We start from the raw sequence: 26,927 nt of genomic DNA, 5'->3' as shown, positions 1-26,927 counted from the left end.
ACCATCTAGAATTGGGTTTGCAATGGTGAACAAGAAAGTTGTAACTCCTGGTTTCATGAACTGATAGTCAAAGTGGACAAAGTAGACATTAAATCTACAAATAAATGCATAACAAAAATTTTAAATTCTGTTAAAAATATAGTTTATAGGCAAGAAAAATAGGAAACACAATTTAATTTGGGGAGTGAAAAAACATTTTATATGATACACTCATTGTATTTTCCTTAAGGTTCAGATAAAAGTTTTATTTGGTCTATGAAATCTGCCCTATTTGAATCTACCACACAATTAGTAAAAATCAGCAAGAGAATAGTAAGGGTCTTCCTACTATAATGAACTTAATTGTTAGAGTTTCATGACTTGCTTTAAGAATGCTTCAAAACCTTGAATTGGGAGATGAAATGAGCTATAGAGTTTGGCATGATAGAGACAGCAGAATTTCAGATAGAGTTAGGAGTATCTTTTATTTCATTGAAATGGTCAATCATGGAATCTCTGTGGATAAGGAGGCAAATGGACGAGAAGAATTGAGAGGTGGAAAATTTTAAAGTCAGGTGAATTTGATGAAGATACACTGGGAATGCATCTACAACAATCCCTCTTGGGGCACCTGGGTGGCTCAGTCAGTTAAGCATCTGATTTTAGCTCAGGTCATGACCTTATGGCTCGTGAGCGTAAGCCCTGTGTTGGGCTGTGTGCTGACAGCTCAGAGTCTGGATCCTACTTCAGATTCTGTGTCTCTGTCTATTTCTGTCCCTCACTGGCTCGTGCTCTGTCTCTCACTCTCTCTCAAAACTAAATAAACATTAAAATTTTTTTAAATGTAAAAAAAATAAAAATAAAAAAAATACAAACCAACCATCCCTCTTTCATCTTCCACTTCTTTAGACTTCAGCATCTCTATGGCATAGTTCTATTTAATCCTGTCTCCGATGATCCCCTCCCTCCCTGTCTATAAGTAGTTAATCATGTTGTTAAAATCTTTCATGTCCTTTTTGTTCCTGCAGAGTATGTAAGATATGTGATAAAAGTTTCCAACTGTAATCGTGGGTCTGTCTCCTTTAAGTTCTGTTGCTTTTTGTTTTACATATTTTGAGGCTATGTTATTAGTTACATACAAATTTAATATTGTTAGGTCTTATTGAATTAACTCTTTCATAATTATATGACCCTCTATCTCTAGTAATATTTTTTCCTTAAAGTCTATTTTTTGCTTTGTCATATATTTTAATCCTACATATATTTTAAACTCCACAAAGCATTTTGTTTTAATCAACATTACCCTTTCTGATGACCTTCATTCTTTCGTGTTATTTTGTTTCTTTCTGGGATCATTTTGCTTCTCTCTGAAGAATTTCCATTACTGTTTCTTCTAGTGTTGTTTGCTGGTGATAAATTCTCTCAGTTTTTGTTTGTTGATTATAACTTTATTATGTCTTCATTAAAAAACTGAAATAAAAGCAGTCGTACAGAAAAGTTGTAAATATGGTTCAAATAACTTTTTCCTGAGCCACTTGAGAATTAGTTGCCAACATGATGCCCCATAACCCTTGAAAAATTGAGTGTGCAATTCCTAAAGACAACTATCAAAATCAGGAAAGTAGCACTGTACATTATTACCATATAATTCTCAGAAACTATTCATGTTTTGCTAACTGTCCCAGTAATGCTCTGTATAGTAAAAGGCTCCAGTTCACAATAATGTGTTGCATTTATATATACTGAATTTTTAAAAATCTAGAATAGTTCCTCATCTTTCCTTGACTTTCACATGACCTTGATTGTTTTCAAAGATTATGGGCACTTTTGTTTTTGGCTTTATTTTTACAAGATACTTTTGATAATTTTATAGATTATCCCCTCAATTTGTGTTTGCCTGATGTTTCCTCAGGATTTTTCAGATTATGCATCTTTGTCAGGTGTATCACAGAAGTGATTCTGTGTGTTCTTACTGCATCCTAGTGGTTCGCACATTATTTCAATTTGTCTTTTTACTGATGATGTTAACTTTGATCAGTTGATTAATATCTGCCAGGTTCCAGTCTGGCTTCCACATACTCAGTAGACCAGGATGACTTCTCTGACCCTGGCATGGATGCCTGTTTTGTCCAGCTGCATCTAGTGGCTTTAGAAATGAATTGTTTGGGAGGGAAAGGAATGATGAAGAGGTTGCCTTCATTATTGAAAAATATTTTTGCTGCACAGAATTCTATTTTAGCAGTCTTTTGTTCAGTACCTTAAAGATATTTATTCCATTGTGTTCTGGCATTTCTTTCTTTCTTTTTTTTTTTTTTTTAAGTTTTTAGTTATTTTGAGAGAGAGAGAGAGAGAGAGAGAGAGAGAGAACAGGGGAGTGGTAGAGAAAGAGAGAAAATCCCATGTAGGCTCCGCATTGTCAGCATGGAGCCTGATGCGGGGCTTAACTCACAAACCTGGACCTGAGCCAAAACCAGCTGAGCCACCCAGGCGCCCCCTGGCTTCTGTCACTTCTTGATATACATCCCCTAAGATTTTTACTTCTCAGGATTTTCTTTTTCTTGGTTGCTTTCAGCTGCTTTCTAAAAGTTGCTTTATCTATTTTTTTTTCCATTTCTTAATGATTGTTGTTGGTGGCATGGTTAATCTCATCATGGCCTTCTAAATAATTATATTTATAAAATACTTGTTTTAATTCTTTCCAAGTTGTAAAATATAACTGTAAATAAACAAATCCATTTTAAAAATCCTAACATAAAATTAGTTTTATTTCATTGGAGTTTTATCATGAGTACTCTGTATAGAAAGGAACATGGCATTACAGTTTTATCTTAAATCCATCCAAAGAAATTTTACACTAGCAAATTATAGAAGTAAAGTAAAATAAACCAAATGAAAAGAATTTGGTTACTCTATAAATGGCAGCTGCACTACTCTGGTTGTTCAGTCTAAAAACTTGGAATTATCCTGAATCCCTTGCTCTGTCTCACACCCCAGGCCCAATCCAGCAAAGTCTATCATCTTTCCAATATATTTAGAATTTGGTTATTTCTCACCATTACCATTATTACCCTGGTCCACGAGCATATCTTCCTTGGGATTACTGCAGTGTCTTCTTAACTGATCTCCCTTGCTTTGTCTATACAGTATCTTTTCCAAACAGCAGCCTGAGTGATTTTGTTAAAATGTAACTAACATTGAAAAAAATTAAAAAAAAAAAAGTAACTAATATTGTGTCACTTTTTTTACTCAAAATCCCTTGCTTTCTAACTCATTCAGAGCAAAAGCCCTCCACTCTTCCAGTGACCTGTTAGGCCTTCTGTAAGTGGAAACTCCCTCTACCTGCCTTACTTCTCTAATCTCTTCCTCCACCTCTCTCAAGTCCAGCCCCACTGGCCTCTTGAAAATGCTAGGTGTCCTGTTTCAAGGGTTCTGCTTGTTTTCCTGTGCCTGCAATTCTCTTCCTGCAGATATCCTCATGGTTCCCTCCTTCACTCCTTTCAGGTCTTTACTCACCTGTCACCTTCTTAGCCCTTTCCTGGCTACCCTTTCTTTATGTAATTGTTACTTCCCTCTTTCCTTGTTTTATTTTTCTCCTTAGCATGTTAATTTAAGTGCGCGTGCGCGCACACACACACACACACACACACACACACACACACACACTGATATACCATCTATAAACACTTTATGCATATTTAATTTATTTACCACTTTTCTACTTTACTGGACTGTAATCTCAGGAGTATTTGCTGGTTTTGTATATTATTGTTTCCCCAGTGCCTAGAAATTGCCTGTCATATATTGGAGGAATATATAAACAGTTGTTGAATGAAGGAATGAATTAAAGAGATTTTGTTGTAAGTTTGTTTTATAAATTAGCAAGGAGCTCAGTAATTGAATTATAGTAAGTCCAGTACATTTTCACATATTTCTTCTGTTGTATTCTCTTCTTTCTTAATGGATGTATTATCTCTGATCCCCAAGGAAATTAATTATAGTAATTTTGAAATTCTTCTGATTCTTTTGCTGTTTCTGTTTCCTTCTGGATCCTTTTTTGTTTTTGTTTCAGCTTTAATCTTACAGTTCTCCTTTGGATGCCTTCCCTTAAATAACTGCTATGTGTTTATACTTAAGAGTGAGGCACTAAAGAGGTGAGAAGTTCGGTGTGTTTGAGCATGGCTTGTTAGCTGATGATTTTCATAGTAGGGTGATCAGGTGATAAGCTTGCCTTTTCGTTGGGTGACCTCCAAGTGTTAGTAAGGGCTAATCTTTTCTCTAGAGTTGCTTCATTGTTTTCAGAGGGGAGTTCTGTCATCTCCCTGTGGAATGCATGTTGCTTGCTGGTGCTCCAGTACCGAGATGTGAAGGATACTGAAAACCCTATAGTTTAATATTCTAGAGTCTCACTTAATTCTTTAGCTTTTAGTCATCACTGTGCCTGGTGTACTAAAAAGGCCATATCTTTATTCAGTTTTTCCAAAGAATAAACCTTTACTTTGCTATGTGTAGGATGCCTAGTGTGGAGCAGAGAAGGGGGTTGTGAAGAGGGACCTGAGAATTGAGTCTATATATAGGCTTTCAGTGAGTTTCCTTGTTTTCAGTTTTGTGTCTCACCTTTATTTTTGTGCCTTTATACAATCTTCCTCTCCGAGTTCTGTGGGGTGAAATTGCTCACTTTGATAAATATCCTGCCATCACATCTCTATCCCCCCTGAAATTAGATACCTCCTCTGCTCTGCTGATGTAGATTATTGTTATCTTATCTCACATCCCCTATTCTTCCTCCTTTTACTTGTTCTCAGTCTAAAGATAATTATAAAGAAAATACTCTTATTTAATGATAACCTTACTACATGATAGTACTGATGCTTGAGACCAAAAAGTCTCAAATAAAAATATGAGTATTAGGAAGTTAATCGTTTGATTGTGGAATGGATGTCAACACAGGAAAAAATATTTACAAGTGGCTAGTTGTCCTCTAGCTACAGAACAAAATTTATATTACAGCCATTGAATCCTAGATATCTAAGAGATCTTAGAGGTTATTCAATCCAGAGCTAACATTTGTGGAGTCCTTACCATATGTTTGATACTTGATATACATTATCTCATTTAACCAACACAAAGCTTCTGAGGGAGGGTACTGTTATTCCCTGTATACATGAGGAATCTTATGTCAGTAACCTTCACAAAGGCCACAACTAATAAATGGTGGTGCTGAGATTCAAACCTCAGACAGTTCAACTTAAGAATACATGCTTATAAGCACTATTCTATACAGTTTCCTATTTATACATCAGTCCACAGGTTCCACACAGTTGACTTGCTAGTCCTCATTTCAGCTAATAGTGAGCTAATAATTTCTTTGGAAGTCTTTTTAATTTTTGGACAGACCTCTGTTGTTAAAAAAGCATTTCTTATATTGAGTTAGAATCATTCTCTATGTGACTTTTACTTTTTCATCTCACAAAGTAAGGGAGTAAGTTTGCTTCCTCTTCTAGAACACACACTCCCATTTTCTCCAATGGTACACAATTTCTCATACCCATTGCTATTTTGGTAAATGTCTTTTTGTAAACACCTTAGAGTGTCAGATTTATGTTGATGATTCTATTTCCTTTCCTTCTAGTTCTGTATTCGCCAAGTGAAATCTGCAGGATATTTTTCTTTCATAGGTCCTTTTTACTTCTGGGATTTAATAAGAACTCTGATTTCTTTGAAAATCTTCAGTGACTTATTATTTAATTGAGAAGACATGAAAGGGATATTAAGGATAAATGACTACAAAAATATATTTGGTAAATGCCAGAAAACTAATATTATGATAATAACGACAATAATAGCCAACATATTAGAGGCCAGGTAATCTTCTGAGTACTTTACATATGTTAACTGATTTAATCGTCTGATGACAACTTTGTGACATAGATGTTATCAATACTGACATTTTGTAGCAAAGGAAAATGAGTCCATCTAGTTAAGCAACTTGCCCAGTTCAGATAGTTTGAAAGTACTAGCCAGGTTCTGAGCAGAGACTAAGTTCCATAGTCCATGTTTGTAATCTTTGTGCTATATGAGACAATTCTGTAGTACTTTAGAGAAAGGTATAATCACTTCAGACTGAGGTTCTTGGCAGTGGAACTTGGGCTGGAACTTTGAGGACTGATTTTCTATGGTCAGAAAGGAAGCATGAAGGATGGCTGCATCATGAGCAAAAACAGTACAGTAGAATGTTATAGGATGTTTATGGTAGAATGTTATGAGGTAGAATGTTTAATGTGACTAACAAGGGCCTGGGTGATCTCGCTCTTGTATACCAATCTGTCTTCCTCTTTTCCCCTACCCTTGACCCATTCTAGCCTTCTTTCTATTCTTTCAATGTGCTGAGTGTACTGGCATCCTAGTCCTTTGTATGAGCTGATTTTTCTACCTGGAGTGCTCTTCTACTGGAACTCTTACATGTGACTTGTTATTGTCATTTGTGTCTTGGCATAACCTTTTCTGACCAATCTACAGAAGCCTTCAAATGCTTCCTTACCACATTACCCTGTTTTATTTTTATCATGGTTCTCCTCTTGAATGATAATATAAGCACCATTAGTTACCTGTTCAATATCCACCTTTTTTTTTTTTGCTAAGAGAAACCTGATTTTATTTGGGGTAACAGTGTACCTACTTAAACTTGGTCTCCCTTCTATTTAAGCACAGTTTGCCCAGTGAAATATAAGCGGGTGTGTGCTGGGAAGTTTCTGGGAAGATTTCTGCTCTTCTGATGAAATGGTAGATATAGATGTGGTTCTGTCACTCCCCCTTATGTCTACCCGTCCCTGCCTTGAATGTGAATTCAACACCTGGGATTTCAGCAGTACTTTGTGATCACTAGGGAAAGGTCAAGAGAATTGTAGAAACTGTTTGACATCAATTAACCAAAGCCAGCAATCAGACTTTTATGTGATAAAAACAATTTCTATTACTTAAAGCCATTGTTTTTTATTTTATTTTGTTTTTTGTCAGTTGGCAACAGAAACAATTCCTAATTAATATAAATGATGTTACCAATGATAGAAACCTAGAGAAGTCTAGAAGGGAGCTAATTTGGGGAGGCAGAAATGGTCATTTTATTTTGATATATCAGTTTGAGCTGACATTGCAGCATGCATCTACTTACTGTAGGAGGCGGTATAGTATAGTGGTTATAACAGAACCAGAACACTTAGGCTTAAATCTTGGCTCTATGAGTTTCTAGCTACATGAACTTGCACAAGTCACCTAATTTCTCAATATTTCAGTTCCTGCAACTGCAAAACACGGATAATAACAAAGCCTAACAGAGAAATGGTTGAAACTGAGAGTAGATAATATTTGTAAGAGAGAATATAGGATATATAGAGAAGATAAAGGATCAATAATTGATTAATATCTGCACTTTGGGATGCAGGAATAAGTAGAGTCAATGAAGAAGGAGATAGAGAAGAAATAGTTCAGAAAACAGAAGGAGAAACAGGAAAGTAAAATATTACAGAAATCTAGGGAAGTGAGTATTTTCAGAAAGAAATGCTTATCAGTGTTGATCGCTGTAAAAATATCAAGAGGACAGGAACTAATAAAAGTCTTTTATTTGAGGACTAGAAGAGTGTATTTTCAGTACAGTGAGGGGTAAAAGTTGGGTTACAGCAATTTAAGACTAAGCAGTGAGAAGACAGAGGAATGAATATCACATGCACATTTAACTTACTTCAGTTCAACTACATGAACTCTTGTAATACAACAGGAATGTATTTTTCCATGTGTACTCTTTATTACATGCTATAGACTGTAGCGTATTGTACATTAATACACGTTACAGAATAGGGTTGTACATACAAAACCATGCATAACACCCTTTAAACAGTTTAAAGGCCTTTTGAAGATAATTTTGACTATATTGATTTTGACTATATTTGATTTTCACATCATGGGCTGACTTTAGAACCTAACCACTACATCAAATGTCGCTCCACTGTGAATACAGTGGTGAGTATAAACCACAGAGGTCTAGACTGCTCTGTACTGGGCAAAGTTGTACAGGTGTGGTGGTAGAGGCTAGAGGTAAAGGTTTTGGCCTGGGGAGAGGTTTTGGCTGGTTCTATTTCTGTTCTTCCTTATATCTACTAGCATTATGAAGGAAGAAATTGCTTAACTTCTGTCCTCTAGCTTTTTCCTTTGTAGATTTTGAGACCTGTCAAGGTAGCACATAGGAAAAATGTGATAAATCATTTGACCTCTTGAAAAATGATTTGCCTTTTAGATAATAAAGCCGCTTCAATGTATTTTTGACTATGTTATTAAAATACAACGAAGGACTTGCCTATTCTAAAATTATTGTTGAGCAAACCACTGAATTCCCTTTTGAAAAGCAACTATGAGATAGTAAACTCAGTTATCTTCATTAAAAAAAATTTTTTTTCAATGTTTATTTTTGAGAGAAAGAGATGAGCGTGAGCAGGGGAGGGGCAGAGAGTGAGGGAGACACAGAATCAGAAGCAGGCTCCAGGCTCCAGGCTCCGAGCTGTCAGCACAGAGCCTGACGTGGGGCTCAAACTCACGAACTATGAGATGATGACCTGATCCAAGGTCTGACGCTTAACTGACTGAGCCACCCAGGCTCACCTTAATTTTTTTTTTTTTAAATGGTTTTCTCCTACCCAAACAAGAACTACATGTTATAAAGTTTGGAAATGAGAAGTATAAAAAAAAATCACCATGAAGTCTTTCCTTTAGAGATACTATTCTGTTCTTTATCCATCTAGTCTTTTGAAAACATGTATTTAAGATTTTAACATAATTGAGATGAAATTTTATATATAGCTTTATATCCTGCTTTTTCTCTTAATGTTATATAGTATTTCCCCAAGTTACTAAATAATTTTGTTATCTTTTATTTTGTATAGTGTATCAGTTGATAATACCTCATGTCATATAGATAACCTAGTTCAGAATTTTTTTTCATGTAAATTTTATGTTATCCATTATGAAGAGACTTTAAGGTTTTGACAATGTGTCCTTTCTTGGACTATAAAAGAAGAAAATAAAATTTTTGACTTTTGATAAAAGTTTTTAGAATTAAATTTTCAGTTTTTAAAAAATTTAAACCCAAGGGGCGCCTGGGTGGCTCAGTCGGTTAGGTGTCCAACTTCGGCTCAGGTCATGATCTTACTTGCAGCTTGTGAGCTCGGGCCCCATGTTGGGCTCTGTGCTGACAGCTCGGAACCTGGAGCCTGCTTCAGATTGTGTGTCCCTCTCTTGCTCTGCCTCTCCCCCACTCATGCTGTGTCTCTCTCAATAAACAAACATTAAAAAAAAATGTTTTTTAATTTAAATCCAAGTTAGTTAACATATAGTGTAATGATTTCAGGAGTAGAATTTAGTGAGTTACCACTTACATATAACATCCAGTGCTTATCCCAACAAGTGCCCTCCTTAATGCCCATCACCCATTTAGCCCATCCTGCCACCCACCTCTCCTCCAGTTTGTTCTCTGTATTTAAGGGTCTCTTATGGTTTGCCTCTCTTTCTGTTTTTATCTTATTTTTGTTTCCCTTCCCCTATGTTCATTTGTTTTGTTTCTTAAATTCCACATATGAGTGAAATCATATGATACTTGTCTTTCTCTGACTTATTTCACTTAACATAATACACTCTAGTTCCATCCATGTTGTTGCAAATGGCAAGATTTTGCCACAAAAAGATTTCATTCTTTTTGATCATGGAGTAAAACTCCATTGTACATATATATATATATATATATATATATATATATACACACACCACATCTCCTTTATCCGTTTGTCAGTTGATGGACATTTGGGCTCTTTCCATAATTTGGCTGTTGATGCTAGTGCAGCTATAAATATTGGGGTGCATGTGCCCCTTTGAATCAGCATTTTTGTATCCTTTAGATAAATACCTCGTAGTGCAATTGCTGGGTCATAGGGTAGTTCTATTTTTAATTTTTTGAGGATCCTCCATGCTGATTTGGTGATTGTTTCCTTTGCTTTGCAGAAGCTTTTTATCTTAATGAGGTCCCAATAGTTCATTTTTGCTTTTGTTTCCCTTGCCTCTGGAGACATGTCAAGTAAGAAGTAGCTGCAGCTGAGGTCAAAGAGTTTGTTGCCTATTTTTTCCTCTAGGATTTTGATGGTTTCCTATCTTACATTGAGGTCTTTCATCCATTTTGAGTTTATTTTTGTGTATGGTGTAAGAAAGTGGTCCAGGTTGATTCTTCTGTATGTCGCTGTCCAGTTTTCCCAACACCATTTGCTGAAGAGACTGGCTTTTTTCCATTGGATATTCTTTCCTGCTTTGTCAAAATTAGTTGAATACGTTTGTGGATCCATTTCCGATCTTTATTCTGTTCCATTGATTCATGTATCTGTGTTTTTATGTTTTTGTTTTGTTTCTATTTTTGCCAGTACCATACTCCCTTGATGATGACAGCTTTGTAATATAGCTTGAAGTCTGGAATTGTGATGCCTCCAGTTTTGGTTTTCTTTTTCAACATTACTTTGGCTATTCAGGGTCTTTTCAGGTTCCATACAAATTTTAGAATTGTTTGTTACAGCTCTGTGAAGAATGCTCGTGTTGTTTTGATAGGGATTACCTTGAATATGTAGATTGCGTTTGGCAGTAGCAACATTTTAACAATATGTGTTCTTCCAATCCATGAGCACGGGATATTTTTCATTTGTTTGTGTCTTCTCCAATTTCTTTCATAAGCTTTCTATAGTTTTCAGTATATGGACCTTTTACCTCTTTGGTTAGGTTTAGTCCTAGGTATTTTATGGTTTTCAGTGCAACTGTAAATGGAATCAATTCCTTGATTTTGCTTTCTGCTGCTTCATTATTGGTGTATGGAAATGCAACCCATTTCTGTATGTTGATTTTACATCTTGTGACTTTGCTGAATTCATGTATCAGTTCTAGCAGTTTTTTGGTGGAGTCTTAGAATTAAATTTCCAAATCAAGTTATTCTTTTTAAAAAAACAAGTCTGAAAAAACATTCTTGATGTGGTATGTAGGAGCTAGGAAAAGTGTTTGAAAGGCATGTTTTTAAGTGACTGAGGCCTAATGTCCCAATAATTCCTTATTAGTTTATCTCTTTTTGTTGTTGTTGCTGTTGTTAAGTCGTCTTGAGAAAGTAATTTAAATCCTTTGGGGCTCAATTTTCCTATTTATAAAGTGAGAGTTCAGTAATTTCTAAAGTTTCCTTTGGCATTTCCATATTTATTTACCCAATATATATTTTTAAAATAGACTTTATTTTTTTATTTTTAAATTTTTTTAATGTTTATTTTTGAGAGAGAGAGAGAGAGAGAGAGAGAGAGACAGAGCGTGAGTTGGGGAGAAGCGGTGGCGGGGGGGGGGGGGGGGCGGGACATAGAATCTGAAGCAGGTTCCAGGCTGTGAAATCTTAGCACAGAGCCCCACATGGGGCTTGAACCCATGAACCGTGAGATCATGACCTGAGGCAAAGTCAAGATGCTTAACCGACTGAGCCACCCAGGCACCCCAATAGACTTTATTTTTTAGAGCAGTTTTAGTGTCATAGCAAAGCTGAGTGAAAAGTACAGAAGGTTTCCATACACTCCCTTCTCCCTATCAACCACCCCTCTCCCCAGACATTTGTTACAACTGATGAACCTATATTGGACACATCATTATTATCACCCAGAGTCTACAGTTTACATTAGGATTCATTCTTGGTATTGTACATTCTGTGGTTTTGGACAGAGGTATAATGCTGTGTAGCCCCCTTACAGTATCATACAGAATAGCTTTCCTTCCCTAAAAATTCCTTATGCTCCACCTATTCATCTCTTCCTTCCTATTAATCCCTGGCAACCACTAGCCTTTTCCAGAACATCATATTGTTGGAATCTTAAAGTTTGTAACCTTTTCAGATTGGTTTCTTTAACTTAGTGATAATGCACTTAAGGTTCCTCCATGTCTTTTATGGCTTTGATAGCTCACTTCTTTTATTTATTTATTTATTTATTTGTTTGTTTGTTTGTTTTATTTATTTATTTTTTGCTCACTTCTTTTTAGTGCTGAGTAATATTCCATTGTCGGGATATACCACAGTTTATTTATCCATTTACCTACTGAAGGACATTTTTGTTGCTTCTAACTTTTGGCAGCTGTGAATAAAGCTACTGTAAATATCGTTGTGCAAGTTTTTGTGTGGACAGAAGTTAAATTTTCATTTGAGTAAAACTTTAATATATTTTTCAGTTGATAATCTTTAAAAATATATTAAGTAAATTGAGAAAAGTTAGAAAAATTATAATTGTCAAAATCTGAATCAATAAATATGCACAAGGGGGCTTCACAGTGCAAGTGGGTTTATAAATAGTAGGCACATTTTATAATTAAAGAATAGAGGGCTCCTTTCTGACATTTTGCCCTGGGTCACAGATTTGAATCATGGTTGATGAGCAGCTAATAAACCCAAATGACTTCTTTATTGATCTTGAAAGAAAGGATGAAGAGATGATAATATTAGCTTTGTTGTGTTGATTTGAAAATGATACAATGATACCTGCCCACTAGATACTGGACTTTTTACAAGTGACATTAAATGAATATAAAATGAAGACAATTTTGGACTGTATTCCAGCCATTGGCTGGAGGTGAAAGAGGCCTGATTAAATGCCAGATTCCTCTGTCTCTTATTTTCATTTTCTGCATTTTTCCTTTTTTTTTTTTGTAGAATGTAAGTAAAATAAATTTGAACGATGTATACTTTAGGAGTGTAAGAATTATAGGTTATGATTTTCATTATATCTAGTTTTTCTAAGTACTTGTTTTTAAATGGTTCATTTCCATTCAATTAAAAATGTATTTCATATTAACTGTCTCATTGGAATATGTTTTAAGTAACATTGTATGCTAGGGCTATATATTTATTTTAGCCACATTTCAAGAGAATCTATAAATGCAATATATAAGAATTTGATGATCCTGCAGTTGAATATTGACATTTGGGAGAATTTAGTTTTTACCCCTGAAATTGTCCTTTAGAAACATATTATAATTAATTGATCATGATTAATGATGTGTAAGTACTGTTGATATTTTTTCAGCATTCTCTAATTCACATAAACTTTTCAGAATCCTTATAGATCCTGGTTATCTATAGAAAAGTTTATTTCTGTCAAAAAATGTCATCCAAAAATTTTTATTCATTTTTAATGAAAATTGTTTTAATTTTTTAATTAAATTTGTTTCACAGAAAGATTTAAAGTGGTTTAGAATGGGTGTTGGATTGTTAACGAGTCCCACATTGACAGAGGTTATAAAGGTTGTTGGTATCCCCACAATTCCAAGTATTACTTCCTTCACTTCTGAATTATATAGTTTTAGAAGGTAATATGTAAGGTATGGATTATTGCTATTTATGAGAACACTGTATTTCCTGTTTACTAAATTACTGCAGAAATATTTTTTCAAATATGTGACTCTGAAAAGACTAAACTTAATTTTTAAAAATAACTTTTTATTATAGCTTTTGGTCAGTTTAACAATTCTCTGAGGTAAGGGGACTGGGTATCTTTTGCCCCATTTTGTAGATGATTGGTAGAGTAATTTTGTCCAAGTTCACATCAAGGTAAGTTGTAGAACTGAGATTAGAATGGACCTTGTGACTAAGTTTAATGGTGTTTCTTCTGTGTAAAGGTACCAATCTTTCACAGTATTTTACTATAGTCAGGGATACCATTTTGTTTCATTTTCTGTAAGCCAGAACAGTGAAACAATGGTACTAGATAAGTGTAAATGAGAGAAGCTAACAAGAGAGACTCAGGGCTAGAACATTAGATTTCGTCACGTGGTCCTACTGTACACTCTTGCATCCAATAAGGGATTTTTCTGTACTTTCTGTTACAGATGCTGAAAATTTCTTCTAAGGAGAAATATCCCTTATTTACTTTTGTAAATGGTCATTCCAGAGACTATGATTTTACATCTACTACAACCAATGAAGAAGACCTTTTCTCAGAGGATGAAAAGAAAAGATTAAAAAGATTTAGCACAGAAGAGTTTGTCTTGCTCTAAAGATTAGTGCATTTGTGCTTGGTGGGAAGAATTCCTTTGAAGGGGAACAATGAAGAGAAACAAGTTTACTTGAAACTGGCTTATTTTCACAAATATCTTAATTTTATATGTTCTTTTAAAAAAGAACATTTGGAAATACACAAGTTTTAAAGATATTTTTCTGAAGGAGAAATGATTTAATGAATCTTGATTTCTAATAAATATCAAGTAATTCTGGCTGTATTCCTGTTTCCCTAAGATCTGCTAACGATAACTCTAACTTAACTGCGAGCCTTCCAGTCTTCAAATTCTTCCACCTGAGGCCACTAGTCTCCTGAAGATTTTGTGATATAGGCCCCCAAATTGGGATCACCAAATAGGTTCAAAAGCTTCAGTTTATACTAACCACCAGAAGACCAGAGAATGAATCTTCAGTGCTGCCTAGCTTCCTGATATTAATGCAACCAAAGGAAACTTATGGATGTATCTTGATATATTAAATAGCAATTGTTAGCTATGATATGCATATAATTATATCAGTAGAATTGTAAGTTAATGTAATACTTAGCAATATGATTTTATAATGGCTCCTCATTTTGCTTGCTATTGAGACTTCTCTGAGGAATATAAAGTATTGGTATTCCCTAGAAATTTAAAGGTTATGTTATTAATAATAACTTCATCCAATCAAATCAGATAAAGGCAATTTTATATGATTAGTGTTTGTTTCCTATTCCAAAACTGAAATTTTATGGGAATTCTACTTACTATGGAGTTTTTAAATCTAAAAATAAGTACTAAAAAAGATATCAGTAGATGCTCCTCTATGTGGTTTTGCTATTTGTATAAATCAGTGTAGTGGTGTTTAGAAGCTGAGGCTATCTATAAGGTAAATCTGCCTTAAATGTATTTTATGTTACTGAAAGGCAAATTTGTGATATAAAAATATGAGTTATTATTCAGCCAGAATTATATACTATAATAAAGATGTGAGAACATGAACCTTTGTTTTGGTTTTAATAGGATTGTTTTAATTCTTTAATTTGAAAAAAATCATTGTCTGATATGAAGTCTATTTACTTATAATGAAAGCAAATAATATTGTTTCTCTGAAAGAAAAATATTAACTTATTTTATGGAGTTTTCATGCTTCAGTGTGGAAAGGTGACTTATAAAGACATAAGATTGTGTATCATTTAAAGTCATTGATCTCTTCTATCAGAAAGCCTATTTGTTAGGTGTAGAGTTGCATGCAAAACTGAAACACAGGGTGGGCAGATTGCTTTAGTATGCCTGACGAGAGAAATCAGGTTTGGCATTTCCCAGTGAGGACAGTTTACTGAATTGATATAAATAGCCTGAAATCTAAAATTTTCCTTTACTCCAGATAAAATCTGGACAAATTAAGTCCAGTACTAATTTCCCTAGAATGTCAAAGCAGTACTAGGAATAAGAAGCCAGTAATATGCCTGATTTTATGTACTGCAGTTGTCTTGTCTAAATTATTGCAGCTTGTTTTTTATACACACATGCAGTAATCACAGGATTTTACAACAAACACATCAAATGAGAGTGCCCATACCTTCAAATGAATCAGAACCGATTATAAGTATTCTCTTACAAGAACTATATAAAAGTTTTGACTTAAGTATAGCATTCTGTTATTTTCTCAGCATATTCAGGGATCATTTTTAAGTAGGATTTTGGGATGAGATAAAATTACACCTGGCCAAAGTTGAGATGAGAGGAGGCAGAAACTTCCTTTACATTGAATTATACTGAAGATACTCATAATCTGTACAGACAAAACAACCCAATCTTACAACACAGTCATCCTCATGACTGAGAATAAATGTATAGAAATCAGAAATGATTAGCATAATATGCACATATAAAGTATTCAACAATGTGTATGAATGAATGCATGCATTCTGAAAATTGGAATAGGCTGATTGACCTATCTTGCCTGTTAATTCAACATCAGTTGAGGACCAGCCAAAAGTTGTACTAATCTTTTATTGGAAAGGCAGCAACAAAACTACATCATTAGATTTAGAATAGAGGTACTGTATATTCTGGTTAGACTTTGTTTTCAACACAGATTTCATTTCAAGTTCAGACAGCCAGTAAACTCAGTCAATAAAGCTTATGAATGATCTCTTTCCGTGGAATAAAGGAAAGTAAAAAAAGATAAGATACTAAGATCGGTGTACTGTTAAAATTATGATAGTTGGATCTTCCATTTGGACATCAATATTAAGATGCTAATTTTACCATTAACATTTCAAAAATGAATTTTTAAAATTCTTAATGTGACTTTTTTGATGGTGAAGGTTTCTTTTCTCTCTTCCTCGTAAGATTTGACACATTGAATCCTCTTTTGTCAATGTATTAACCACCAGCAGGCAATGTTGAGAGTCATTTGCTGAATGAGTGAATGAAAAGATCTTTTACGGTACAAGTCTATCCAAAAGGATTTCCCTGAGGTATCCATTTTTCTGTTTTTATATTAAATTAACCCCATTAAGTCTGTATTAGTGAGATGACAACTGTATAGGATTAAAAATTTAGGTCACTTTGTGTTCTGTTAACCTTAGACATTGTCCAAGGGCAAGCATATCCAAAAGTATATATGTTAATTCCATCTTGTTTTTGGAAGAATTAAAGAAATAAAACAGCAAAAATAACTTATCTGCATAACCTATACAGTGTTAGGTCAGAAATCTTAATTTTTTTAGAAATCAAATCATTACTTTCTATTATTCCATGCTGGAAAGCACTCTATTTCTGGTCAACTCACATACTATTCTAGCTTTGTTTTTTATTAAAAAATTTTCTTTTAATGTGTATTTACTTTTGAGAGAGACAAACAGAGCATGAGTGGGGGAGGAGCAGAGAGAGAGGGAGACAGAATCTGAAGCAGGCTCCAGGCTCTGAGCTGTCAGCACAGTGCCCTATCTGGGGCTTGAATTCACAAACCATGAGATCATGACCTGAGGTGAAGTCGGACGCTTAACTGACTGAGCCACTCAGGTGCCCCAATACTATTCTAGCTTTATTTCCCCCTTTTCTTTGCTAATTATCTTGGAACTAGGAATTTTTTTATTTTCATGCTTTATCACAGATCACCTTCAACTCTTTTTTTAAACTATATATATATTCATACATAGGCCAAAAACTTAAGAATTTTCCAGAAACAAGAAAACAAGAGGAAGAATAGATAATGAGAAAACACTTTGAAAATACTAAATAATTATATGAATTTCTATTGAAATAGAGGAAGAAATTAGAATTTAATAGAGAAATACGAGCAAGATGTCCAGAATATACTGATAGAGGCAATTTCTCTGAAAGGATTAGGGATTACTATTTTCTATAAAAAGAGCAAATTTCTTAACAAAAAAATTTAGGAGAATAAATATCATGTAATATTTATAATAGCCTCAATATTGTCAGTCACTACAATTCAACAGTACTATATTCATTTGAGCATTTAGAACAAATATTTTGAGATAATTAAACAGGTGAAACACGAGACCAGGAAAAACTGGAACCACCCCATCTTATTCTAAAATATAAGTTTTACATCATTTTATAGTTTGAATATTAACTGAGTTTAGAAATCTTAAGCATTTTTGTGTGGTTTTCATGGTTACATAACGACCTTCTCCTTGCCTATAAACTTTGAAAAATATTATATTTTGAGTATTGCAGACACATTTTTAAATTAGCATTTGCCTCTCTTTCTTTTTTATAGTCTTTATCAACATTATTGGTGGCAAGCAGTGGCCCAAAACATTCAGCTACAGTTATAAAATTTCACTTATTCTCTCACAATAACAAAAATATATTAAAAGTGGAGAATACATGTTTGTTATTAAGTAGGAAAATTACTGTGCTACTCTCTAACCAACTCCTCCAGAAACTTAGAAACTCAGTCTTATTTATTTATTTATTTATTTATTTATTTATTATTTATACTGAAGTATAGTTGACATACAATATTATATTGGTTTCAAGTACAGAACAGTGATTCAACATTTATATACATTATGAAATGATCATGATAAAAGTATAGTTACCATCTGTCACCATAGAAAGTTATTGCAGTATTATTGATTATATGCCCTATGTTGTACTTTACATTCCCATGACTCATTTTATAATTGGAAGTTGTATCTTTTAATGCCCTTAATCCCCTGCACACCTGTTTGTTCTCTGTATTTATGAGTCTGTTTCTGTTTTGTCTCGTTTTTGTTTTTTAGATTCCACATATAAGTGAAATCATAACGTTATTTGTCTTTCTTTGATATATACACACACATATATGTATCACATCTTCATTCATTCATCTATTGATGGACACTTCTGTATTTTGGCTATTGTAAATAATGTTGCATTGAATATAGGAGTGCATACATCTTTTTGGATTAGTGTTTTTGTTTTCTTAGGATATTACCCAGAAGTGGAATTGCTAGGTTGTACAGTATTTCTATTTTTAATTTTTTGAGGAAACTCCATACTGGTTTCCATAGTGGTTGCACCAATTTATATACCCACCAACAGTGCAGGAGGGTTCCCTTTTCTCTATGTCTTCTCCAACACTTGTTACTTCTTGTCTTTTTGATACTAGCCATTCTGACAGGTATAGAGGTGATAATCTCATTGTGTCTTTTATTTGCTTTGTCCTGATGATTAGTGATGTTGAGCACCTTTTCATATGCCTGTCAGCCATCTGTATGTCTTGGAAAAATGTCTATTCAGGTCCTTTGCCTGTTTTTGTTTTTGTTTTTTTTGTTTGTTTACAGAGAGAAAGAGAGAGAGCATGAACACACACGCATGGGAGGGGCAGAGACAGAGGGACAAGAGAATCCCAAGCAGGCTCTGCACTGTCACCATAGAGCCCAATGCAGGGCTTGAACTCAGAAGCTGTGAGATCATGACCTGTGCTGAAATCAAAAGTCAGACACTTAACTGACTGGGCCACCCAGATGCCCCAATTGCCCATTAAAAAAAATTTTTTTTTAGTGTTTATTTATTTTTGAAGGAGACAGCATGAGCAAGGGAGAGGCAGAGAGACAGGGAGACACAGAATCCAAAGGAGGCTCCAGGCTCTGAGCTATCAGCACAGAGCCCGATGCAGGGCTCGAACTTACAAACTGTGAGATCATGACCTGAGTCAAAGTCGGATGCCCAACCAACTGAGCCACTCAGGTGCCCCCCCAACTGCCTATTTTTTAATTGGATTGTATTTTTGGTGAATTATATGAATTCTTCATATATTTTGGATATTAATCCCTTATCAGATATATTGTTTGCAAATATTTTCTTCCTCCATTCAATAGGTTCCCATTTTGTTTTGTTTGATAGTTTCATTCACAGTGCAAAAGCTTTTTAATTTGATGTAGTCCCAGTTATTTATTTTTGCTTTTGTTCCTGTTGCCTGAGGAGACAGATCCAAAAAAAAAATATTGCTAAGAGTTTACCAAAAAAAAAAAAAAAAAAAAAAAAGTTTACTGCCTATGTTTTTTTTTAGGAGTTTTATGGCTTCAGGTCTTACATTTAGGTCTTTAATCCATTTTGAATTTATTTTTGTGTATCATGTAAGAAACTGATCCAGTTTCATTCTTTTGAATGTAGCTGTCCAGTTTTTCCAGCACCATTTATTGAAGAAACTGTCTTTTTCCATGGAATAATCTTGCCTCCTTTGTCATAGATAATTGACCATATAAGTGTGAGTTTGTTTCTGGGCTTTCTGTTATGTTTCACTGTTCTATGTGTCTATTTTTGTTGTTGTTGTTCCAGTACTATACAATTTTGATTACTACAGCTTTGTAGTATAGTTTGAAATCTGAGACTGTGATACTTCCTGCTTTGTTTTTTCTCAAGATTGCTCTATTGGGGATATTTTGCAGTTCCATACAGATTTTAGGATTATTTGTTCTAGTTCATTGAAAAATGCTGATAGAGGTTGCATTGAATCTGTAGTTTTAACAATGTTAATTCTCCCAATCCATGAGTATGATATGTATTTCCATTTATGTATGTCATCTTGTTTCTTTCATCAATGTCTTAAATTTTTCAGAGTACAGGTCTTTCACCTTCTTGGTCAGATATATTCCTAGGTATTTTATTCTTTTTGATGCAATTGTAAATAGGATTGTTTTTTAAATTTCTCTTTATGATAGTTGTTAGCATATAGAAACAATAAATTTCTGTATCCTGCAACTTTGCTGAATTCTATTATTAGTTTTAATAGTTTCTTTGGTGAAGTCTTTAGGGTTTTTTCTATATACAGTATCATTTCATCTGCGAATAGTGGCAGTTTTACTTCTTCCTTACCACTTGGATGCCTTTTATTTCTTTTTCCTGTATGATTGCTGTGTCTGGGACTCTCAGTACTATGTTGAATAAAAGTGGCAAAAGTGTGCATTCTTGTCTTATTCCTGATCTTAAAGGAAAAGTTTTCAACTTTTTACCACTGAGTATGTTAGCTGTGGATTTGTCACATGTAGCCTTTATTTATGTTGAGGTATGTTCCCTCATGACCCACTTTGTTGAGAGTTTTTATCATAAATGGATGTTGGACTTTGTCAAATGCCTTTTCTGCATCTACTGAGATGATCATATGATTTTGTTAATGTGGTGCATCACATTGATTGATTTGCCAGTATTAAACCATCCTTGCATTCCTGGACTAAATCTCACTTAACCATGGTATACGATCCCTTTAATGTATTGTCAAATTTGGTTTGATATTTGACATTTGATATTGTTGAGGATTTTTGCATCTATATTCATGAGGGATGTTGGACTATAGAGTGTGTGTGCGTGTGTGTGCATGTGTGTGCGTGTGTGTGTGTGTGTGTGTGTGTGTGTGTGTGTGTCTTTGGTTTTGGTATCAGGGTAATGCTGCTCTTGTAGAATGAATTTGGAAGTGTTCCCTCCTCTTCAATCTTTTTTTGAATAGTTTGAGATGGACAGATATTAACTCTTCTTTAAATGGTTAGTAGAATTCACCTGTGAAGCCATCTGGTCCTGGACTTTAGTTTGTTGTGAGTTTGCTGATTACTAATTCAATTTCATTACCAGTAATTGGTCTGTTCAGATTTTCTTTCTTCCTAATTCAGTGTTGGAAGATTGTATATTTCTAGGAATTTATCCATTTCTTGTATGTAGTCTAATTTGTTGGCATATAGTTGTTTGTAGTAATTCCTTATAATCCTTTGTATTTCTGTGGTGTCATTTGTAACTTCTCTTTCATTTCTGATTTTGAGTTCTCTTTTTTCTCTTGGTGAATCTGGCTAAGGTTTATCAATTATATTTATCTTTTCAAAATCAGCTCTTAGTTGCACTGATTTTTTTCTTTCTTTTTCCTTCTCCTCTTTTTTTTTTTCCTTTGTCTCTATTTCATTTATTTCCACTCTGATCTTTATTATTACCTTCCCTATGCCAACTATGGGCTTTGCTTTTTCTTCTTTTTCTTGTTCCTTTAGTTGTAAGGTTAGATTATTTATGAGATTTTTCCTGATTCATGAGGTAGGCTTATATTGCTATAAACTTCCCTCTTAGAAATGCTTTTGCTGTGACCCATAGGTTTTGGAACACTGTGTTTCCATTTTCATTTGTCTCCAGATATTTTTTATTTCCTCTTTGCTTTCTTCATTGATTCATCGGTTGTTTCATAACATGTTTAGCTTCCATCTGTTTGTATTTTTCCTAGTTTTTTTCTTGCAATTGATTTCTAGTTTCATACTGTTGTGGTTGGAAAAGATGCTTGATATGATTTCAATCTTAAATTTATTGAGACTTGTTTTCTGGCTTAACATGATCTATTCTGGAGAATGTTCTATGGACACTTGAAAAGGATGTGTATTCTGCTGGTTTTGGATGGAATGTTCTGTATTTATCTGGTAAGTCCATCTTGTCTAATGTGTCATTTAGAGTCACTGTTTCCTTACTGATTTTCTGTCTGTATCCATGCCGTCAAGGGGGTCTTAAAGTCACCTACTAATAATGTATTACTTTGTTTCTCCTTTTATGCCTGTTAATATTCACTTTACATATTTATATGCTTCTAAGTTTGGTGCATACTTAGGTATTTACAATTGTTATATCCTCTTGTTAGACTGATCCCTTTATCATTATGTAACGTCCTTCTTTGTCTCGTTACAATCTTGTTACAACAATCTTTGTTTTAAGGTCTGTTTTGTCTGAAATAAATAGTGCTACCTTGGCTTTTAAATTTTTTTTTCGTTTGCATTTGCACAAAATATTCTTTTGCATCTTTTTACTTTCAATCTGTATGTGTCTTTAGGTCTGAAGTGAGTCTTTTGTAGGTAGCATATAAATAGGTCTTGTTTTTTTTAATCCATTTAGTCACCCTATGTCTTTTGATTGGAGCATTCTGTCCATTTACACTTAAAGTAATTACTGATAGGTATGTACGTATTGCTATTTTATTCATTGTTTTCTGGTTGTTTTGTAGTTCTTCTCTGTTCCTTTTTTATTGTTCTCTTCCCTTATGATTTGATGATTTTCTTTAGCGTTATGCCTGGATTCCTTTCTCTTTATTACTGCATATTTATTATACGTTTTGGTTTATGGTTACCATGAGATTCATATATAACATCCTATGGATACAGCAGTCTACTTTATAATTTTTTTTTTTTAACATTTATTCATTTTTGAAAGGCAGAGAGAGCACGAATGGGGGAGGGGCAGAGAGAGAGGGAGACACAGAAACAAAAGCAGGCTCCAGGCTCCAAGCTGTCAGCACAGAGCCTGATGCGGGGCTTGAACTCATGGACCGCGAGATCATGACCTGAGCCGAAGATGGCCGCTTAACTGACTGAGCCACCCAGGCACCCCCAGCAGTCTACTTTAAGTTGATGGTCATATAAGTTCAAACACATTCTATTTTTTTTATATAAAATCTCAGAATAGTTTTTAATGTGTATTGAGAACTACTGAATTTAAAACTGCAGGATAAACAAATATATCATTTTTTTTTCAAGTTTTTATTTAAATTCTAGTTAGTTAACATACAGTGTAAAATTAGTTTCGGGTATAGCATTTAGTGATTCATCACTTATATACAACACCTAGTGCTCATCCCAAGTGCCCTCCTTAATACCCATCACCCATTCCCCTGCCCACCTCCCTTCCAGCAATCTTCAGTTTGTTCTCTATAGTTAAGAGTCTGTTTTATGATTTGCTTCTCTCCACCCACCCCATGTTCTTCTGTTTTGTTTCTTTAATTCTATATATGAGTGAAATCATTATGGTACTTGTGTTTCTCTGACTGGCTTATTTTGCTTAGCATGATACTCCCTAGCTCTATCTACATCATTGCAAATGTAAGATTTCATTCTTTTTTTATGGCTGAGTAATATTCCAGTGTGTGTGTGTGTGTGTGTGTGTGTGTGTATATATATATATATATATACATCTTTATCCATTCATTAGTCGATGGACATTTGGGCTGTTTCTATAATTTGGCTATTGTTGACAGTGCTGCTATAAACACTGGGGTGCATGTGTGCCTTCAAATTAGTATTTTTGTATCCTTTGGGTAAATATCTAATAGTACAATTGCTGGATTGCAGGGTAGTTCTATTTTTAACTTTTTGAGGGACTTCCATACTGTTGAACACATTCTAAAAGCAATACATTTTCACTTTCCCTTCTACATTTTCTGTATATGTCATATTTTACATCTTTTTATTGTGTGCGTGCCTTAACTAATTATTGTAGATATAACTGATTGACTACTTTTGTTCTTAAAAATGTCTAATTTGGCTTTTTCTATGATCCATAAATTGGGCAGCATCCCATCTAGCAAGTAGAAAGGAGCTACTATTATATTCTAATCATCATACTGACTTTACAAGTGGTTGATCCACTGCATTTACTATATGTTAGATTTTACCATTGAGATTTTCTTCTTTCATCATTTTCTTCTAGTTATGGCCTTTTCCACATTTCTTATAAATCTGGTTTAGACTGATGAACTCCTTTACCTTTTTTTTGCTTGGGAAACTATGTTTCCTTCAATTCTGAATAATAATTATATTTCTTGGTTGTAGGTTTTTTCCTTTCAATACTTTGAATACATCATGCCACTCTCTTCTGGCTAGCAGAGTTTCTGCTGAAAAGTCAGCTGATTGTCTTATGGGTGTTCCCTTGTACATAACTAGTTGCTTTTCTGTTGTTGCTCTTAAGTGTCTTTGATCTTATTTATTTGGTTATTTATTTTGAGAGGGAGAGAGCACACGGACAGGGAAGAGGAAGGTTCTGTCCAGAGAGTATAGAATACTATAAAAATATTTAAAACATTGTAAAATGATTTTTAATCATATAAGCTTGACATGATCTTAGATGATATAGTTATAGCATTTCATATGTATTCTTTATTTTTATTCTTTTATTGTCAAACATACACTTAATTGATTCTAGTGAGCATTTCATTGAGGCTAATCATTATTTCTGTCTGTATATTAATTATACCAAATTTATGAGACCTTTTAAAAAATTTTTTAATGTTTATTTATTTTTGAGAGAGAGAGAGAGAGAGAGCAAGTGGGGGAGGAGCAGAGAGAGAGGGAAACACAGAATCTGAAGCAGGTTCCAGGCTCTGAGCTGTCAGCATGGAGCCTGACATGGGGCTTGAACCCACAAACCATGAGATCATGACTTAAGCCAAAAGTTGGATGCTCAACTGACTGAGCCACCCAGTGCCCCTGTGGGGGAGAGAGAATCTTAAGCAGGCTCCATGCTCAGCGCAGAGCCTGATGCAGGGTTTAATCTCACGACTGCAAGATCATGACTTGAGCAGAAATCAACAGCTGGGTATTCAATCAACTGAGCCACCTAGGTGCCCCTCAGATTCTTTAATTTTTGACATTTTAATTATTATGTGTCTTGGTGTGGATCTCTTTGGGTTAATAATTGTCATAGTATTGAGCAAACAGAAGAAAAGATTGTTTGGGGGATATACTATGTGTGCGCAAGCATATACTATGACTGTGTATATAATTTATTTATGACTTTCAGGCGGGTTTATGTATTAGCCTGAAATCTTTTACCAGCTGCTTCCTAACTTCCACCTGAAATGCTCCTCCAGAAACAGAGCTACTTAGCAGGCAGAAAGGCTCAATGATTTTAAAATCACAGTTGGTGGGGGGTGCCTGGCGAGCTTAGTCAGTTGAGTGTCCTACTTCAGCTCAGGTCATGATCTTGCAGTTCATGGGTTCAAGCCCCGTGTCAGGCTCTGTGCTGACAGCTCCATGCCTTTGGATTCCATGCCTTGCTTTGGATTCCATGCCTCCCTCTCTCTGTCCCTCCCCAACTCATGCTCTCTCAAATAAACGTTAAAATTTTTTTTAATAAATAAAATCAGAAAAAAAATTTTTGATAAAAAAAATCTAAAAAAAAAAGATTCTTTTTGCTTTTCAGCTTGGATAATTTCCACTATCCTGTCTTCCAGATCACTGATTGTTATACATCTTCTAATCTGCTATTGACTCCCTCTAGTGTATTTTTTGTTATTGTATTTTTCAGTTCTGAGTTTTTAAAAAAAATATATCTCCTTTTTCTTGAAGTTCTCATTGTGTTCATCCATTCTTCTGCCAAGTTGGAGGAGCATCTTTATGACCATTACTTTGAACTCTTTATCAGGTAGTTTGCTTATCTCCTTTCTGTCTAGTTCTTTTTCTGAGGCTTTTCTTGTTCTTTTATTTGGAACATATTCCCTCATTTTTCCTGTCTTTCTATTTGTTCTATGTATTAGGTAGGTCAGCTACAATTCCTGGTCTTGAAGGAGTGGCCTTACATAGAAGGCATTCTGTGGGGCCTAGAAGTGCAGTCCCCTCTGGTCAGCAGAACCAGGCACTCTGAAGGTGTCCCCTGTGTAGACTGCATGTGCCATCTTATGGCTACCTGAAACTGCCATGGGTGCACTTGTGGGAGGGGTTAGTCCCAATGTGGCTTCCTGCAAGACCTGGCCACTACTCTTGTGGGCTTGCTGGTAGGCAGGGCTGTCCCCACCCTTTGGGACAGGAGCTACTTAGGAGGGGTGCTAGCCAGGACAGGATGGGTGGGGGTGGGTCTGCAGGGGAATGCCTGGTTGGGGTGAGTGGTGCTAGCAAGGTGGATGGAGAGTGTCAAAACTAGTGCCCACCATTGTTGGCTTACACAGGAGGGCAAGGAAAATGGCAACCACCAGTGCTTTTATTCCCAGAGAAAATTTCCTATGGATCCTTGCCCCTCTAGCACTTGCCCTAAAATTAGTCAATAAATTGTCATGTATAGCCCAGGCACTTTTCAAACTGCTGCCTCTGTGCTGGGTCTTGGAGTGAGTGAGTTTGTGCATGGACCCTTTAAGAGCAGAGTCTTGGTTTCCTATAGCCTTCTAGCTCTCTTGGAGTTAAGCTCCACTGATACTCAAAGATCCTGGAGTTAAACTCTGCTGATTTTCAAAGCCAGATGTGATGGAGGCTTATCTCTCTGGTGCAGGTCCCCAGAGCAGGCAGATGTGGGGCTTGAACCCCTTGCTAATCAGGGAGGACCTCTGCACCTGTGATAGCCTTCCCATTTGTGGGTTGCCATACTGGGGTTGTGGGTTCTGATCAGACTGCATCTCTGCCCCTCCTGCCCTTCTTGATGTGGTCTTTTTAAAAATATCTTTAGTTCTGGAAGAGCTGTTCTTTTAGTCTTATGGTTCTCAGAGAGAGTTGTTCTATATGTATTTACAGACGTGGTGTGTCGGGTGAGGAGGTGAGCTGAGGATCCTATTCCACCATCTTCAGTGATTCTTCTACTAGCTCTTCCCTTATTTTTTTAGGGAGACAGGGAGAGTGTGAGTGGGGGTGAGGGGC

At 35.1% G+C, this 26,927-nt stretch overlaps 1 protein-coding gene across 3 annotated transcripts in view; it reads left to right on the top strand.

The window, feature by feature from the left end:
• Nucleotides 1–26,927, top strand: part of ATG4C (autophagy related 4C cysteine peptidase) — a 157,650-nt gene that overhangs the window by 81,618 nt on the left and 49,105 nt on the right. For 2 of the 3 annotated variants that reach the window (XM_049617059.1, XM_049617058.1), the window contains one exon: nucleotides 13,903–15,051. The exons of the other annotated variant lie outside the window; for it this stretch is intronic. In XM_049617059.1, the coding sequence (XP_049473016.1) occupies nucleotides 13,903–14,070 (168 nt within the window). In that variant the 3' untranslated portion in view covers nucleotides 14,071–15,051. Of the gene's footprint in view, nucleotides 1–13,902; nucleotides 15,052–26,927 lie in introns of those variants that run through there. 3 annotated transcript variants of the gene reach the window in all.

This window comes from Panthera uncia, assembly GCF_023721935.1.
Source record: "Panthera uncia isolate 11264 chromosome C1 unlocalized genomic scaffold, Puncia_PCG_1.0 HiC_scaffold_4, whole genome shotgun sequence".
Taxonomy (NCBI): Eukaryota; Metazoa; Chordata; class Mammalia; order Carnivora; family Felidae; genus Panthera; species Panthera uncia.
The sequence above is the reverse complement of the archived record's forward strand: the minus strand, read 5'-3'. Positions and strand labels throughout refer to the sequence as shown.